General features: G+C 43.9%; 1 protein-coding gene across 3 annotated transcripts in view; it reads left to right on the top strand.

The window, feature by feature from the left end:
- Positions 1-16,618, top strand: part of LOC102293136 (receptor-type tyrosine-protein phosphatase gamma) — a gene marked incomplete at its 5' end in the record, with an annotated part of 174,559 nt that overhangs the window by 34,776 nt on the left and 123,165 nt on the right. For all 3 annotated transcript variants that reach the window (XM_042228107.1, XM_042228109.1, XM_042228108.1), the window contains 2 exon segments: positions 2,329-2,395; positions 8,459-8,616. In XM_042228107.1, coding sequence (XP_042084041.1) covers positions 2,329-2,395; positions 8,459-8,616 — 225 coding nt within the window.

The raw sequence follows: 16,618 nt of genomic DNA, 5'->3' as shown, positions 1-16,618 counted from the left end.
CTTTTGAGAGAAGTAACTAGTAATGTAACTAAGTTACTATTTTAAAGTAACTTACCCAAAACTGGTAACTACATTATGCTATAATAGTTGTTCACATAAGGATGAACAGATGAAAAACTTAACTGAAGTAAAATTTCATAAAATGAATAAAACATGAAGTCAGGTATATTAATACGTGAATGTTCAAATGTAATCAAATTTTCTATGTTAAGAATAAGAGAAAAGAAGAAAAAGTGATGAAGTGATTTTAATGAAGTAACCTTTGCCCTAGTATAAAGTGGTTGTATGTTATTGGATGTCCAGAGAAGACAGGAGAGAGAGGGAAGCAAAGGGCAAATGAGTATAAAAGAGGTGCCTGGGAACATTCTGGGTTATTTTCTCTAGTTCTTGCAATGAGCAGAACACATCATCTGAAGATAGGCCTGGGGCCTGGGAGGTCCAAAGTTAGAAATTAGAGCAAATAATGCTGGCCCGTCAGTAGCTATCCGCTGCCTCTGAAGTCCCACAGGCTAACCAAGCCCTTTCTCAGCCTCCGGTGACCATCATCTGGTTTGGGGGTTATCACAAACTTCAGCTATGGAGGTCCATTCAGACTTAAGTCCCCAGTCTCCATGTCAAAGATCAGCTGGAAATGGGAGTTGAAGATCTCACTCACTGGGGCCTCTGCCAGGCAGGCATCTGTCGAGCATCCTCCCCCTCCACGTGATCCAACTCACTACCAGGTAGTGATCAGTTGACAACTCAGCACCTCTTTTCACCCGAGCAGAATGTTTCTCCTAAGGCCCCGAATTATGCATGGTCAATAGCTTCTAGATTAACATGTTACCAATAAAAACCCTAATGTCTAATAATGTATTTTCCACACCAGAAAATACAGCCACATGATGATAAGATTGGGCTGCAGCCTAGTGTCCTGGTGCCACGAGCACTTTTTGACGCTCTTAGGTTTGAACATGATTTTTGTTATAGACACACTGTGGTTTGCACAGGAGTCACAGAACATTGCTCGGATTCAGATCCAGGCCGTTCCTCCTAATCACTCCCCTACAGGTCTCACTGTTGTTGCACACATGGACGTTAAAGTAACCCCCAGGTGGAGCATTCTCAAGCACTCCACCCATGGACTCCAAGAAGGCCAGTTAGATAAGTGCAGATGACAGTCAGGACCCATTTCCTGACCCAAAGGTGCAAGGAACAAACCCTGTCATCCACCGGGAAAAACCCCAACTTACAGGCAGCCAGCCGAGGGGATACCCCCAAAGGCATACCCCAGCCTGCTGCCTCTAACCAAGGACAACTCCAAATTGAGATGTCCAGCCCTTCTCCAGAAGGCCACATCCGATCCGGCCGAGGGGATGAAGATGGGATAGAGACACGTGGATAAGGGCCAGAGATTAATAATAGGTAATGATTAAATGACAGGCAGACACTGTCCCCCCAGAGCTCACTTACTGAAGGAATATAGTGTTCTGCCATTTAACAGCACTTCTTTCCAGGCGCCTTTTGTAAGGCTCTCCAAGATGTCTCTTATGGGAATTTGAATGCAATCTTTTCAAATGTTAAACTAGGCCTGTGTCCTTGAAACATTTCAGTCTGGACAAAATACAGTTATTTGCTATTATTTCACTGCCTGTTATGCCTTCTGTTGATTTCCAGTCCACATTACAACAGTGATGCTCTAACTGAAGACAATGAAAAACACATTCCTGACATCCCATAGTGTGAGTTCAGATAGAAAAGACCTTAAAGAGGTTGTTAAATGCTGCTGTTTGTTTCTTCTAATCACACTTATGTTTTTTTCCTCTCATCTCCTGTTTGCTCAAAGTTTCTGAGGGGGATTTTTTGTCAATGGCTAGAATTGAATCTTTCATTTACTAACAAAATCTGTTAACCACTACACCATTGGAGGCACCAGTTTCAGATTGAACTCATCCATCCATCCATCCATCCTCTTTCACTTATCCAATTTGGGGACGTGGGGAGAGAGCCTATCCCAGCTGCCATAGGGTGAATTAAATAAATAAACAAAAATCCATATTGTAACGGAGTTCATCATTGTGGTAAAATTAGTGAGAAGTGCACTGCAGAAACACAGAATACAGCAAAATTTAGCAAAAACAAATGTGTAAAACTGAATAATGTTAAACTGTTGTTGTCCTTCATGGATTTATGAAACAGAAGCAGAATTTAATGTTGTAGACCTTCACACTGACTGTAGACTATTTTTCAAAATTATTTTATAAACATTTAAATGTATAATTTACAAAGCTTATGTTTTCAGTATTTGTTTTTCACAATTAATAAATATCTTTGTTTTTTCTTCCTTAGGTGGGAGGAAGGGACAATCCTGCCGTTGACCCCATAATCCATGGCCTAAAGGGTGTGGTCCATCATGGTGAGTGGCAGGTCCAGTTAGTGCTGAGAGAGGAAGGACTTCAATAGTGTAGATTTTCCCTAATATATAAAATCAAGAGAAAACATATTTTTGAAATCCGTCAAAATCTTCTTTTAAACTAAAAACAATTCTGAGGATAAGGATAACATTATGACCACTAACAGGTGAGGCGAATCACACACTTCATCAGGGCACCTGGATGAACACCAACTTTTTTCCACTCGATAAAAGTTAACGTGAGGGTTTCAGGTGGTTAGGGACAAATGCAATTGCATGGCAGGATGCTGTAAATCAGGGGTGTCAAACTCAATTGCACAGGGGGCTAAAACTCAAGGCAGACTTTAGGTCGCGGGCCAAACAAGATAAACATTTATTGAACACACTAAAACAATGTTTTTTAAACATAAATATGAATAAAAACAGACAGAAATATTATTCCAGTTCAGCAAAGTGCGCTGACTTGGTTCAACATTACTTGGCAACCAGGAAAGTGAGGCAGGTTGCACTGGTGCATTTGTGACAGCTTCACTTGAAACGCCTTCACCGCATCATACATGCCATTTCTCCTCCTGCATCTTTACTCCCATCCTGCGGACTAGTCCGCTTTTTTCACCGCACAGCACCGGCGCTCCATCTGTTGTAAGTCCAACAAGTTTGTCCCAGGGCAGTTTCATGTCGGTAACACTTTGACAAACGTTTTTAAAAATGCCTTTTCCTGTTGTTGTTCCGTGCCTCAATTTAATGTTCAATATTTCCACTCCACGGATGAAGCTGGTCAGCTGTGCAATGTCCATCATGTCTGTACTTTCATCCACAGCAAGAGAGTATGCAAGAAAGTTTTTGCTTCTTTCACACAGCTGTGTTCTTAAATCAGTGGCCATCTCACAAACCCGATCAGCAATCGTACTTCTCCTCAGGCTCACATTTGCCAAAATCTGCATTTTGTCTGGACACAAGACGTCGCACAGCTTCATCCTGCAGCTCTTCAGAGTGGTACCGGGCTGATTTGGCTCCTCTGCTACAATAAAACTTGCTTTTGCCACAGCTTCACTTTGTGATTTTGCTCTGGTGACAAACGTCTGCTGAAAATGTCAGATTCTTCTTTAGCTCTTCTACTTTCTGTAGTTTCTGCATTTTTTCTGCAGTTTTTCAGCTTATCCTGACGTTTTGTCTCGTAGTGCCGTCTTAAACTAAATTCCTTAATTACAGCCACATTAGCTCCACTACTAAGACACACAGTTTACCAGCATGTCTGTAAACATATATTCAGTCTCCCACTGGCGCTGAAAGGCTCTGCTTTCAGAGTCAACTTTTCTCTCCACCATTGTGAGCGGCGAGCTTTGCAATTACAGAAGTTTGACTTGATTGACGGGGAATGTTCCCAGTTAGCCTAGCGTTCAGCAAGGAGGCTGCAGCGCTGCATTATGGGATCTGTAGTTTGTATATTATTAGCGCCTCATATCGCCGGGCCATGCATAACAATAATAATACATCTCGCGGGCCGGATATAAATGTACGCCGGGCCGGATATGGCCCGCGGGCCTTGACTTTGACACATGTGCTATAAACGGACCAAACTTCAGTCAGGAGAACAACTGAGATAATCCATCCACAATACGAGGTTAGTCATTAATATACTGCAACAACATGGGAATAGAGCAGCTGCGAGAGAATTCAGCATGAATGAATCAATGGTACAGAAGTGGAGAAAGCGCAGTTTTTGGCTTTCCCATATTCCAAAAGTGCTTTGCTATTACTGTCGCTATTACTGTAATTTGCAGATGATGTTTGGAACCTGCTGCAATGCTTTCGACTAAAACAGGTGCAGCTTGATGACACCATCAAAATCTCTACCGTTGGCCAAATTTATATTGTTTCTACCGTATACCGTTTACACCGCCCACCCCTACTGTACAGCCAAGAAAACCAATCATAACGACTAAGGCAACATGTGCATATTGCTGCTCACCTGAACACCACATTAGCAAGTGTCCTGAGTTTATTCACAAAACAAAGGATGAGAAAATAAACTGGATAAAGAGAAACACATGGTGGTGGCGTTGTGCTAGGACTCTTCAGGCTGCAAAGTGTGATCTGAGAGAAGACTTTGTCACCTGCATGGGATGACATCTACAGATCCTGTGTGAGGTGAATCAGAGACCTGAACTAACTGAAGTTAGTCCTGTAGTGAGGACATTGTACCTTGATAGACCTAGTGACTGTTCTAGTGCACTGTTAAAATTTAAAATAAGGCTCAAATCATACTCACCTTATCACGACTACTGCTCCAGTGAGACCTGGTCCATATGGATCTCCTGCAGCGGTCAAAACCCGCTTAGGATGTACACTCCAAGGTCCGATCACAAACTTACAACCCGAGGACAGTTCCACGCATGCCCAGTGTTTGTTCACATCTTTCAGTTCAGATTCAGGAGATCCATTCCAGCACATCCCCGTGTCCGCTGATGGCTCTGAATCCGTTCAGCTACCTCCTACTCTACCATCAGCAGTTTCTATGTCGTCGCCTGCAGTGCCGCCATCACCAGACTCACTGCCTGTGGCTGCCATTCCGCCAGAAGTCACTGCACTTCCTGGTCCTAACTCACCTGGTCCTGTCTCTACCAAGCCCCGTACATTGTGCCCAGTGCCTGCAGAACTGCCTGACGATTTGCAGTTATGTGCTTGCAGCTGCATCCCATTCGGTCGGCATTTGAACCTGCTTCGCCGCCACCACTGGCTCCACGGTCGGCCCCCTGAAGTGTTTGGCCTGCGTCGTCGACCTCTGGGTCGACCTTCTGAACTGTCTGGCCTGTAGAAAAGTAACACTCCTAAAGAGCCCAGATGAGCGCATCAGAACTGTAGAAGTCTTAGTGCAGGACAGAACCTATATCAGACCTGTGGCGTGTCTGATTCCTCTGCCCCACTTCCTGACAAAGGTCAACTCTAACCAGTTAAACATATTTCTCGCTAGAAATATGGGGGTGGCTGTTGTAAAGACTCACCTTTCAGCACACTTCACCAGATGCACCTTTTTTCTTTTCCTCACCTTTGATTGGGTGTGGTGCTTGCCCTTAATTGCACTCACCTGTCACCCGTTATATAAGGACTGCACTCACCTACCGCTAACCCTTTCTTTACTCCCACATGGGGCGGCAGCTGAGGTGAGTTTCTGTTTGAGTCTCCTGAGTTCATCTATTATTTTGAGTTACTGAGTGACACACTTTATTTCCTTTCAGTTAGCAGTCCATGCGTGTCTTTCCTTTTGCTCATTATTCAGTAAAACAAGAAACTTGCAAGTGATTGTTGACTGTTCATTCTCATCCTGACCGAATGAGCCCATGATGGTAACAAGCTCCAACCTCCTCTGAGCCTTCCTTCAAAACATAACCCTTTCCTGACTGATAGATTCTCAGTTGCTTCTTTAGATTGTGGCATGGTGTGTTGCTTTTTGAGATCTTTTAGCCTCCTTCACATTGTCAAACAGATCCTGAGTGATGCATTGATTCAACAGGTCTGCCAGTAATCAAGCCTGAGTGAAACTGAACTAACATTCCAACAAATGTCGTTAATCACAGTTACTTCATGATTTAACAAGAGGGGCAATTACTTGTCCACACAGGCCCAGGTGGGTTTGGATAACTGTTCTCCCATAATGAATGAAATCATCGTTTCGAAAATGCATTGTGTGTTTACCTGTGTTATCTTTGTCTAATAGTCAAATTAGTTTGATGATCTGAAACAGGTAACTTCTACAAACGTTAAATATACCGTAATTGTCGGGCTAAAAGCCGCTACTTTTTGCACAAGCTTTGAACCCTGCGGCTTTTAGTCAGGTGCGGCTTTTTGGATTATCCATGATTTTTGTCATATCGTAAGAGGATTTGTTTTGTTTGTTCCGCTGTTGTACGGCACTACGTTGCCTGGCGGAAGGGCATGTGATCAGACACACAGTATCGGGGTTCAAGAGTGGCATGTTGGTCACATGTCCATCCGCCAGGCAACATAGTGCCGTACAAGTAGCGCGAAAAACAAACTTCAAAGTAGCACTACACGTTCAGCCAGAGGTGTGGATGACGAGCGGCAATAAACTTGCGAAAAGCAAGTTATGCTCAACTCCACCGGTGGAATCTGACAGCGTGGAAAAGTGTGAAAACATCCATGATCACCAACGGATTTCGAAGGGCTGGACTGCTGCATGATGGAGAGGAGGACCTTCAGAGGGTGTTCGACTCCGACGCTGACAACGAGGATTTGTTTGGTTTTGAAAGTGACAACGAAGAAAAGGAGCTGAGAGTGGATGACGAAGCCATCGTGAGCCTGTTCGTTTCCGACACTGGAGAAGAGGACTTTGGTGGTTTTAGTGCGCAGAAAGATGGTGGTGAATGACTGACTTTTCTTCTTGTTAAAGCCGTGTCACTGCACCTGAGCCTAAAAGGTAGTCCGAATCTATTTTTCTGGTGTGCTGTAGGTTATTGTTATGTACTACATTTGTTACTCATTTATGAAGCACAGTACATGTTTCCTACTTGTACATATACCTAAAAAGTTGTGCAAATGTGTACCCATAGCTTGTTTTTCAAAATATTAATAAAAGGGATGTGTCTCCAAACAGCCATCTCTTTCCTGACAATTCCCTTTGTGCATATTCTCTTACATATGATAAGTCAAAATTGAAACACCTGCGGCTTTTAGTCAGGTGCGGCTAATGTATGTACAAAACAGGATTTTCCCCTGATTTTAGCTTGTGCGGCTAATATTCAGGTGCGCTTTGTAGTCCGGGAAATACGGTAAATAAATAACCTGACAAAAGAAAACTACATGGTCCTCCCAACCACCACAACTCACATTTCTCATCATTCCTGGATATCATTGCTATAATGAACCTTTCCATCTGTAAACCTGCAAACCCTTGCAAAGACACTGGGTCCCTGTGTTTGCTATTAGAACCTTTCATTCAGCCTTTTGATTTCACATTGATGGTGCAGGGACATTCAGTGGCTACCTTGCAACAAACTGCAAGGCAGTTTGTAAAAGAAGCACAGGTGTCTTTTTTGTTATGGTGTCTTCTGCCAACATTTTTCTTCTCTTTTTTTTCATCATCTTCAAAGCTTTTTTACCCACCCATGTTCTTGGGCATTTTGTTAAAGAGTGAAACACTAAGTTATGTCAAAGTTGACAATGATACTTCAAGGCTGACAATCATATGTTGTTTTCTCTGTCATCTCTTGGGGATGCTAAATTATGAAAGCACAAATCAAAGGAAATCAAGACATTATGTCATGGTCTGGGTGGGTACCTGCAGGTCTCCAACAGCGGCCCCTCCTCCTTTAGGCGGAGTTCGGTTGGTCCTCCCTGGCTGACCACCTGTGAGCAATTATTCCGGCAGTATATCAGACCTGCGCTCTCAACCATTCATCGCCTGAGTATCTGCTATCCCCATAGGTAGCACCTGGAGTGGAAGTCTTGTCTCCCTCACTCCCGCCTTCCTGGACCTGGGCCGCTTGCTGCTGATACGACGTGGCCTGCCGGCCCACCACTCACTTGCCTGCCTCCCCACGTCTCGACCGCTTCCGGGCCTTCCGCCCCACCTGTCCCCCCCACCTGAAACCAAGTAAGGCAACTCAATTCAACTGTGGAGGATCGTTGATTGTCTGCTGGATCCCACTGACCGTGATCTCCTCTTATTCCAGTGCCCCGGCCCCTACCTAGTCCTGTTTCCACCTCCCCGCTGCCTCTGCTGTTCAGCCGTCTCCTAGAGGTGTCTAGGTCACCCTCCGTTATCTTAGATTATCCTACGCGCCACTAGTGTGGTGGCGTCATTTCGTTTTTTTGCTTGTGTTTGCCTGTTGGCGGAAATAAATCCTTTGTTCCCTTATCGTCTCGCTTGGTTTCTGCACCTGTGTCCATCTCTGTTCCCTCGTGCCGCTGGGCCGTGACACATTAAACCTAAAGGCTCTGAAGCAAGTCTGAACCCTTGCCACTTCAGCTTGCAGGGAAATAAAGCTTGTTATATAGATTATATTGCATTGATTGAAACTATTTGTCCTACTATCTTTCAAACAGAAAAGGAGACCTTTCTGGAGCCATTTGTGCTTAAGGACCTGCTGCCATCCTCACTGGGAAGTTATTATCGTTACACTGGCTCTTTGACCACTCCACCCTGCAGCAAGGTGGTAGAGTGGATCATTTTCAGCAGTCCTGTCTACTTCTCTTACAAACAGGTAAGACGCATGCCAGTAATACAGCTGTGTCAACTTGTTTCCTTAGTTATATAAGAATAACACCACTCATTTAAACATATTGCAAAACCTTATTTTTATTCTATGTTAATGCTGAAGTTAATTATCCACAACTTATTTTATAAAATGTAAAAAATTCCCCTCTCTCCTCTGCTGGCGGTCTATCCCTTAAACTCGGGTTCTCTACTACGGGCCTGTGAGCATGAGGGTCCTCGTGTCCCCTTTTCCTGATGTTGCTGTCATTTGCTATGGCTACGTCTAACACTATGGCCGTCTTCCTCTCCTCCACCCCTACTATGTCCGGTTGGTTAGCCATCATCAGTTTGTCCGTCTGTATCTGGAAGTCCCACAGGATTTTAGCACAGTCATTCTAGACCACCCTAGTGGGTGTCTCCCATTTTGGCTGCTCTTGCTCCTCTTTCTTGGGTTTCTGCTGTCTGAGGTATTCACTGAGCATGTGGTCAGTTGTCTGATGTACTCGTGGATGTTCATTGTCTTATCCTGGATGTGGTTCTAGCGTACAGATTCAGTGTGCTGGATTTGGGGTGAAATCCTCCATGAATGGTCAGGAGCTTGTTATCCCAGCAGGATACCTGATCACCAACAGGGCATAGGTGTTGATAACCCGGATCTTGTTCTTGCCATTCAGCTGACTAATCAGGACTTGCCTTACTTTCTGCAGGTACTTGGTGGTTGCAGCTTTCCTAGCGGCCTCGTTATGGTTCCCATTTGCCTGCGGGATTCCCAAGTACTTGAAGCTGTCCTCAGCAATGTTGCCTTCTGATAGTGTGATGCCCTCAGTTCTGACTACCTTTCCTCTCTTTGTTACGATCCGATTACACTTCTCGAGTCCAAATAACATTCCAGTTTCGTTGCTGTAGATCCTTGTGGAGTGGATCAGTGAAGTGATGTCCCATTCACTCTGAGAATACAGCAAGATATCATCGATGTAGAAGAGGTGGTGTTACTTAAAGCAGTTTCACTCCGGTTCATTTTTTAATCGTCGGGTCTCCAGAGACGGCACCGGACTGAGTAGTTATTTCACAAAATCTTTATTCATCTTCAGTTACGCATGCACCTTCTAGAAGGAGGGACGTGCAAGGCTGGTGTCCCTCTGCAGATCTTCACTTCTTTGTTTTGTTACAACCAGCTTTATAGAAGCGACCCCATCATAAAACCCACATGATGTGTTGTAAACTCTGTGTTTGTATATGTATGTGCAAGCACGTGAGTGCCAGTGTGTGTGCGTACCTGTGTGTTTATGTGAGTGCACGTGAGTGACTGTGCGTGTGGGTGGGTGTGCGTCGCCACAGTTAAAGCACAGTGTGTCTCTGTGTATGTGACTTCCTACTGGTCATAAAAGTCCATCTCCCCTCACCCAAGCTACACCAAATTCCTTTACAAAACATACAAAACACAGTTAACATATTACAAGCACTGAGACCCCTACTCTGCATCCACTGGGCCATTGGCCTCTTGTTGTCTTACTTTAACAGCTAAGCATGTGGAGGGTCTCCTGCAAACCTACTTCTAAGTTAGGACAATTATAAGGTTTTCAGGTACTAGCATTAGCATCCCCCATCTGTAGCTTCCTGTCTCCTTTTATGACAGGCTGACCCCTGGTGTGCATAAATTCCTCTCCCTCTACACAATTGCACACACTCTCAGGCCTATAGCTAAACCAAACTGAAACCCACAGACAAATCCTTCCCTATTCCTCTGATCTACTGCTGGACCCTTTCATCTAAGCAAATTTAACACATTAGATTCTAATAATTGTTTTCTTGTACTCACAGTGGCTGATATCCTTAGACAGTCTTGTTAATGATCTCATTGAGGAGGTCCAGGCCTATGCAGAACAGCAGTGGGGACAGCGCATCTCCTTGGTAGATCCCGCTCTTGATGGTGAGGTGTGCTATAGGCTTTCAGTCGGCCTCCAATGTTGTTTGTCACATCCCCATTGAGTTCTTGATGAAGGGTCTAAGGGTCCTGTTGATCTTGTACAGTTGTAGTCATTCCAGGATCCAGGTGTGGGGCATCGAAGCATAGACCTCCTTGTAATCAATCCAGGCAGTGCACAGGTTGGTCACTCTAGCCTTGCAGTCTCGGGCAACTGCTTTGTCTACCAGCCGCTGATGTTTCGCTCCTCTGGTATTCCTGCCAATTCCTTTCTGTGCCCCACTCATGCATTGCATGTTCCGGAATGTATTCACTATGGAATGTGAGAAGGAAAAGTGTGAACAAAGCAATAAAATCATTTACAACTTTTGTAACTGACAGACCTCTTACTTTTAAAGTAAGAAGTCTGTCACGGTGTGAGCCGTGCAGACTGGACCCAGAGCAGATTTAACACAGAAGTGGAGCGTACATGACAAGAATTTATTACAGTGAGTGAAACTGTGGAACAGGGTTCATACGCCTTTTTCAGGGTCAAATTCAAGCAATGCCATGTGAAAATTAAGACAAATCATCCTAGGTGAACAAATCAACTTGTTAGAGATATTCTTCTCCTGTTGATAAAAAAACAACCAAAAATAAATGAGTCTTCTCATCAGATATTGATGCTTCTTTCCTGTGTGACAAAAAATAGGAGACAGATGTTTGTTTGTTTGTTAGTTTTATTGGGAATTAACTTAGCTTCTCAGATGAGAGGTGAAAGGTCTTCAAGCAACTTAAAAAAATCCAGACTCTTTTCTTCCCAAGCTCCTTAGACTACAATGACCTGGATGACTGAGAACCTTCACAGACACATTCTATAGTTAGTATCTGAAGTCAGTTTTGTTAATGATCTGGCTGAGGCTAGCCTCCAGTGTTGTTCTCCACATCGCCTCATTGATCTTTTATAGTTCTAGACATTTCAGGTCCACGTGTTAGAGACTGAGTCATAAGTGTTCCTGTAATCAATCCAGGAGGTGCACATGCTGGTCAGTCTGGTCTTACAGTCTCGAGTGACTGTTCTATCTGCCAGCAGCTGGTGTTTTGCCCCTCTAGTGATTCTGCCAAATTCCTTTCTGTGCCCCGCCCATGTACTGAGCAATATGCTTGTTCATGTTAGACACTATGATGGCTGACAGGTTCCTTTCATGTTGTGCTGAGTCAGGTAGTTGACTTTGGGATTAGGACTGCCCAGGCTTTCATTAGTCATTCTGGTTGTGTCTCATCTATTAGCATTTTGCTCATTTGTGCTGCCAGACAGTCATGGAGTGCAGTTAGTTTTAGCCAGTAGATGTGAATCATGCCAGGGCCTGTTCTGTCCAGCTCTTAGACAAAGACTTGCTCTTGGATGTCTGCCACTGTGCTTTAATCTGTTCTTAGATCCACTAGCCACTGGGCATTGTTGTCCTCTGCTGTATCCTTCTCCCATATGCTCAGTAGAACAGGCTTGGTTCATCTCCAGTATTGGTGGGGCTGTTCTCATATTATTCTCTTGCCATTGACAGTATGTTTTGGATGGTTCCATGGAGAACATCTGGTATAGCATCCTGGCTTCAGTAATTGTGCGTCCCTCCATGGCTATGCCTCCCCAGACCATTACTGACCCACCACCAAATCTGTCATGTTGAGTGATGTTGTAGGCAGGGTAACATTTTCCACATCTCCTTGAGACCCTATCACATTTGCTAAGGGTGAACTCATACTCATCTGTGAAAAGCACAGGGCACCAGTGGTGGACCTGCTTATTCTGGTACTGGAATTGGCAGGTCCACTACCAAGAAAAATGGTGGTATTAGAAAGTCATGTCCGTGTGTATTTTTATCTGATCTGTTTGCTCAGGTTTTGACAGAGACAGGCACCTGCTGGTCCTTGATGGGTCGTGGGAGTTCTAAACTTTGAAAAAGTAACACAGCTCAGGAGTGATCATATATATATATTGCACAAGGAACAGAAATCCTACAAAGGATGCCTAGAGAGAAGATGGATTGATAAGAGGCATGGTGGTAAAGTGGTTTGCACTGTCGTCTTGTAGTAAAATGTTTCCTAGATACTCGGAAAGGAAGGTTCCTGCATATCCTGCAGTTTAGATGGCCTGTATATCCCTGTGAATGTTTCCTTCAGGCATTCCTGTTCCAGAGACAAGCATGTTATATTAATTGGTTATTCTAAATTAGCTGTGGATGCAAAGTACATAAAGTGCTTTAAGTGTATAGAATAACATGCTCTGCTTTGAGTGGTCAGTAAGATTAGAAAGGCGCTATATAAAGAAAAGTGCATTATGCCTGCAAGCACAATAATCTGAATTTGGCCTTAATCATACTGTCAAAGCACGAAATATGAACAGTATGGAAGTAAGCGTTAAATAAAGAGCCCTGATGTTAAACTTGCCCTGTGCCTTCAGTAGTTTATACTTTAAAACTGTCAAGGTTTTTCTTTGGGAAATGCAAAGATAACCATTGTTCAGTTCAACTCAGTGTTATGTGTGACTTGATGTTATTTACTATGTTCATCATATTATAATTGTGAAGGAAATCCTGTGTAACCAGGCCAGCTTGAGCAGAATAACTCAGCAGATGCTGCGCACTTAATGGTGTGTGTGTGTGTGTGTGTGTGTGTGTGTGTGTGTGTGTGTGTGTGTGTGTGTGTGTGTGTGTGTGTGTGGTTTTATAGAAAGTACTTTGAGCTCCAAAGTGTTGAGAAAAGTGCTCTATAAATAAAGCATAAATTGAGTATTTGGTACCACAGATGCGTCATTGTCTTGCACACACTCAAAAGTGACACTAATCCTCTGCTAATAAGCTACCTCCAGAGACTCCTCCTTGAAGTGACCCCTTGATCCCTAATGAGAAGGAAAATCCATCCACCCTAATTATTAAGCCCTGTTACTTAACATAAATAAGAAGGTGATCCGGCATTAAGACTACTGACAGAACAATATTTTGCCCATGTTTATAGCAATAACAAACTTTTTTTTTCTGGTCCACTTGGTAAAGAAGGTCCTGCAGCAGCTACACTTCCTGTGTCCTGAGGAAAATAACCTGACTTTCTGCCACTCCTCATTTGAGAGCGTACTCTCTTACTGCCTGGGTGTTTGGTACGCAGGGGGCTGCGCCGAGGACAATTAACACCCCTCTGCCACCCTTGTAGGCCATTGCCAGATTCTCCTGTCTCAGGAAAACCAGGGCCATCACGTGTGACCACTTGCAGCCCGCCGACCACCTGTTTGACTGCCACATTACTTCAATAAAGCGCTTCACAAAATTCCCACCCAAACCTACCGGGTACATAACAGTGCTCAGTACATATTATTTATTTAAAATGTTTGTATATGGAAGGAATATGTTTATTCTATTTTCAAAGGACAACATACCAACAATACGTGTAAGCAGTACAATCAATTTAACACTGCCAATAAAGACATACTAATACTAATACATACTAATACTAATATATATATATATGTATATATATGTATGTATGTATGTATGTATATGTTGTTTGTCCTCAGATGAGGTTTGAAGTGTCTGTGTGGTGCAGCTGGTCTGGCCTGTCTCTGTACAGGGGTGAGAGATTAAATGCATAAATTGAGTTAATTTGTTACTGACATTTGCGTCATTCGTCTGTGCGAGCACAGGTGTTGGGCTCAGAAGGACACTAATCTCTGCGAATCAAGCTATCCTCCATGTAGATCCCTCCTTGTAGTGACTTCTCCTTGTATCCGTCTAATTGAGATAGTTGAAAACTCCACCACCTAATATAAGCTGTTGACTTAACATGAAAGTAAGCGAAGGTCTGGATCCGGGATTAAAGATATGAAGGAACGATATGTGCCAGATGGTGTTAATAGCAGATAACAACTTGTTTTTCTTGGTCCTACGTTGGTGTAAGAGAGGGCCTGCAGCAGCTATGACATCCTTCCTGTGTCTGGAGGGATAATTAACCTACTTTCTGCGACTGCCTCATTGAGAGGTACGTGCTCTTACCTCGCTGGGTTTGGGTAGCGGCAGGGGGCTGCGCGCGAGGACGGAGATTTAATCACCCTCTGGCCAAGAGCTGTTGGTACGGCAGTTGTCCGGTAGATTCCTCTGTTCAGAAAACCAGGGGCCATTCACGTGTGCCACTTTGCAGCCGCGCGAGCACTGCGTTTGTACTGCCACATTAGTCAAAAAGCGCTTCAGCAAAAATTCCCACCCCAACCGTACTCGGTGTACAGGTACAGTGCTTGCTGCATGCGTACACTAGTTTTCTAATTTAAAATGTTGTGATAGTGGGAAGGAAGTTAGTTGATTCTATGTTTTCAAAGGATCGAACATACAACAATGACGCGGTGTAGCAGTACATCATTTTGAATCACTGCCAAATGGAAAGACATAAATTGCTGTATGCATCCTTCTGTAATTTTATGGTTTATTAATATTATTATTATTTGTAGAAAATATCTGTATATGTTTATTATACTACTTACTAGTTACAGTGGGGCAAAAAAGTATTTAGTCAGCCACCGATTGTGCAAGTTCCCCCACTTAAAATGATGACAGAGGTCAGTAATTTGCACCAGAGGTACACTTCAACTGTGAGAGACAGAATGTGAAAAAAAAATCCATGAATCACATGGTAGGATTTGTAAAGAATTTATTCGTAAATTCAGGGTGGAAAATAAGTATTTGGTCACCTCAAACAAGGAAAATCTCTGGCTCTCACAGACCTGTAACGTCTTCTGTAAGAAGCTTTTCTGTCCCCCACTCGTTACCTGTATGAATGGCACCTGTTTGAACTCATCATCTGTATAAAAGACACCTGTCCACAGCCTCAAACAGTCAGACTCCAAACTCCGCCATGGCCAAGACCAAAGAGCTTTCGAAGGACACCAGGAAAAGTATTGTAGACCTGCACCAGACTGGGAAGAGTGAATCTACAATAGGCAAGCAGCTTGGTGTGAAAAAATCAACTGTGGGAGCAATCATCAGAAAATGGAAGACATACAAGACCACTGATAATCTCCCTCGATCTGGGGCTCCACGCAAGATCTCATCCCGTGGGGTCAAAATGATCATGAGAACGGTGAGCAAAGATCCCAGAACCACACGGGGGGACCTGGTGAATGACCTGCAGAGAGCTGGGACCAAAGTAACAAAGGTCACCATCAGTAACACACTACAACGGCAGGGAATCAAATCCCGCAGTGCCAGACGTGTTCCGCTGCTGAAGCCAGTGCATGTCCAGGCCCGTCTGAAGTTTGCCAGAGAGCACATGGATGATACAGCAGAGGATTGGGAGAATGTCATGTGGTCAGATGAAACCAAAGTAGAACTTTTTGGTATAAACTCAACTCGTCGTGTTTGGAGGAAGAAGAATACTGAGTTGCATCCCAAGAACACCATACCTACTGTGAAGCATGGGGGTGGAAACATCATGCTATGGGGCTGTTTTTCTGCCAAGGGGACAGGACGACTGATCCGTGTTAAGGACAGAATGAATGGGGCCATGTATCGTGAGATTTTGAGCCAAAACCTCCTTCCATCAGTGAGAACTTTGAAGATGAAACGAGGCTGGGTCTTCCAACATGACAATGATCCAAAACACACCGCCCGGGCAACAAAGGAGTGGCTCCGTAAGAAGCATTTGAAAGTCCTGGAGTGGCCTAGCCAGTCTCCAGACCTCAACCCCATAGAAAATCTGTGGCGGGAGTTGAAAGTCCGTGTTGCTCGGCGACAGCCCCAAAACATCACTGCTCTCGAGAAGATCTGCATGGAGGAATGGGCCAAAATACCAGCTACTGTGTGTGCAAACCTGGTAAAGACCTATAGTAAACGTTTGACCTCTGTTATTGCCAACAAAGGTTATGTTACAAAGTATTGAGTTGTATTTTTGTTATTGACCAAATACTTATTTTCCACCCTGATTTACGAATAAATTCTTTACAAATCCTACCATGTGGATTCATGGATTTTTTTTTTCACATTCTGTCTCTCACAGTTGAAGTGTACCTCTGGTGCAAATTACTGACCTCTGTCATCATTTTAGGTGGGGGAACTTGCACAATCGGTGG

Source organism: Haplochromis burtoni, unplaced genomic scaffold, assembly GCF_018398535.1.
Source record: "Haplochromis burtoni strain Fernald_Lab_line unplaced genomic scaffold, NCSU_Asbu1 Contig_304, whole genome shotgun sequence".
In the NCBI taxonomy this organism is placed as follows: Eukaryota; Metazoa; Chordata; class Actinopteri; order Cichliformes; family Cichlidae; genus Haplochromis; species Haplochromis burtoni.
The sequence above is the reverse complement of the archived record's forward strand: the minus strand, read 5'-3'. Positions and strand labels throughout refer to the sequence as shown.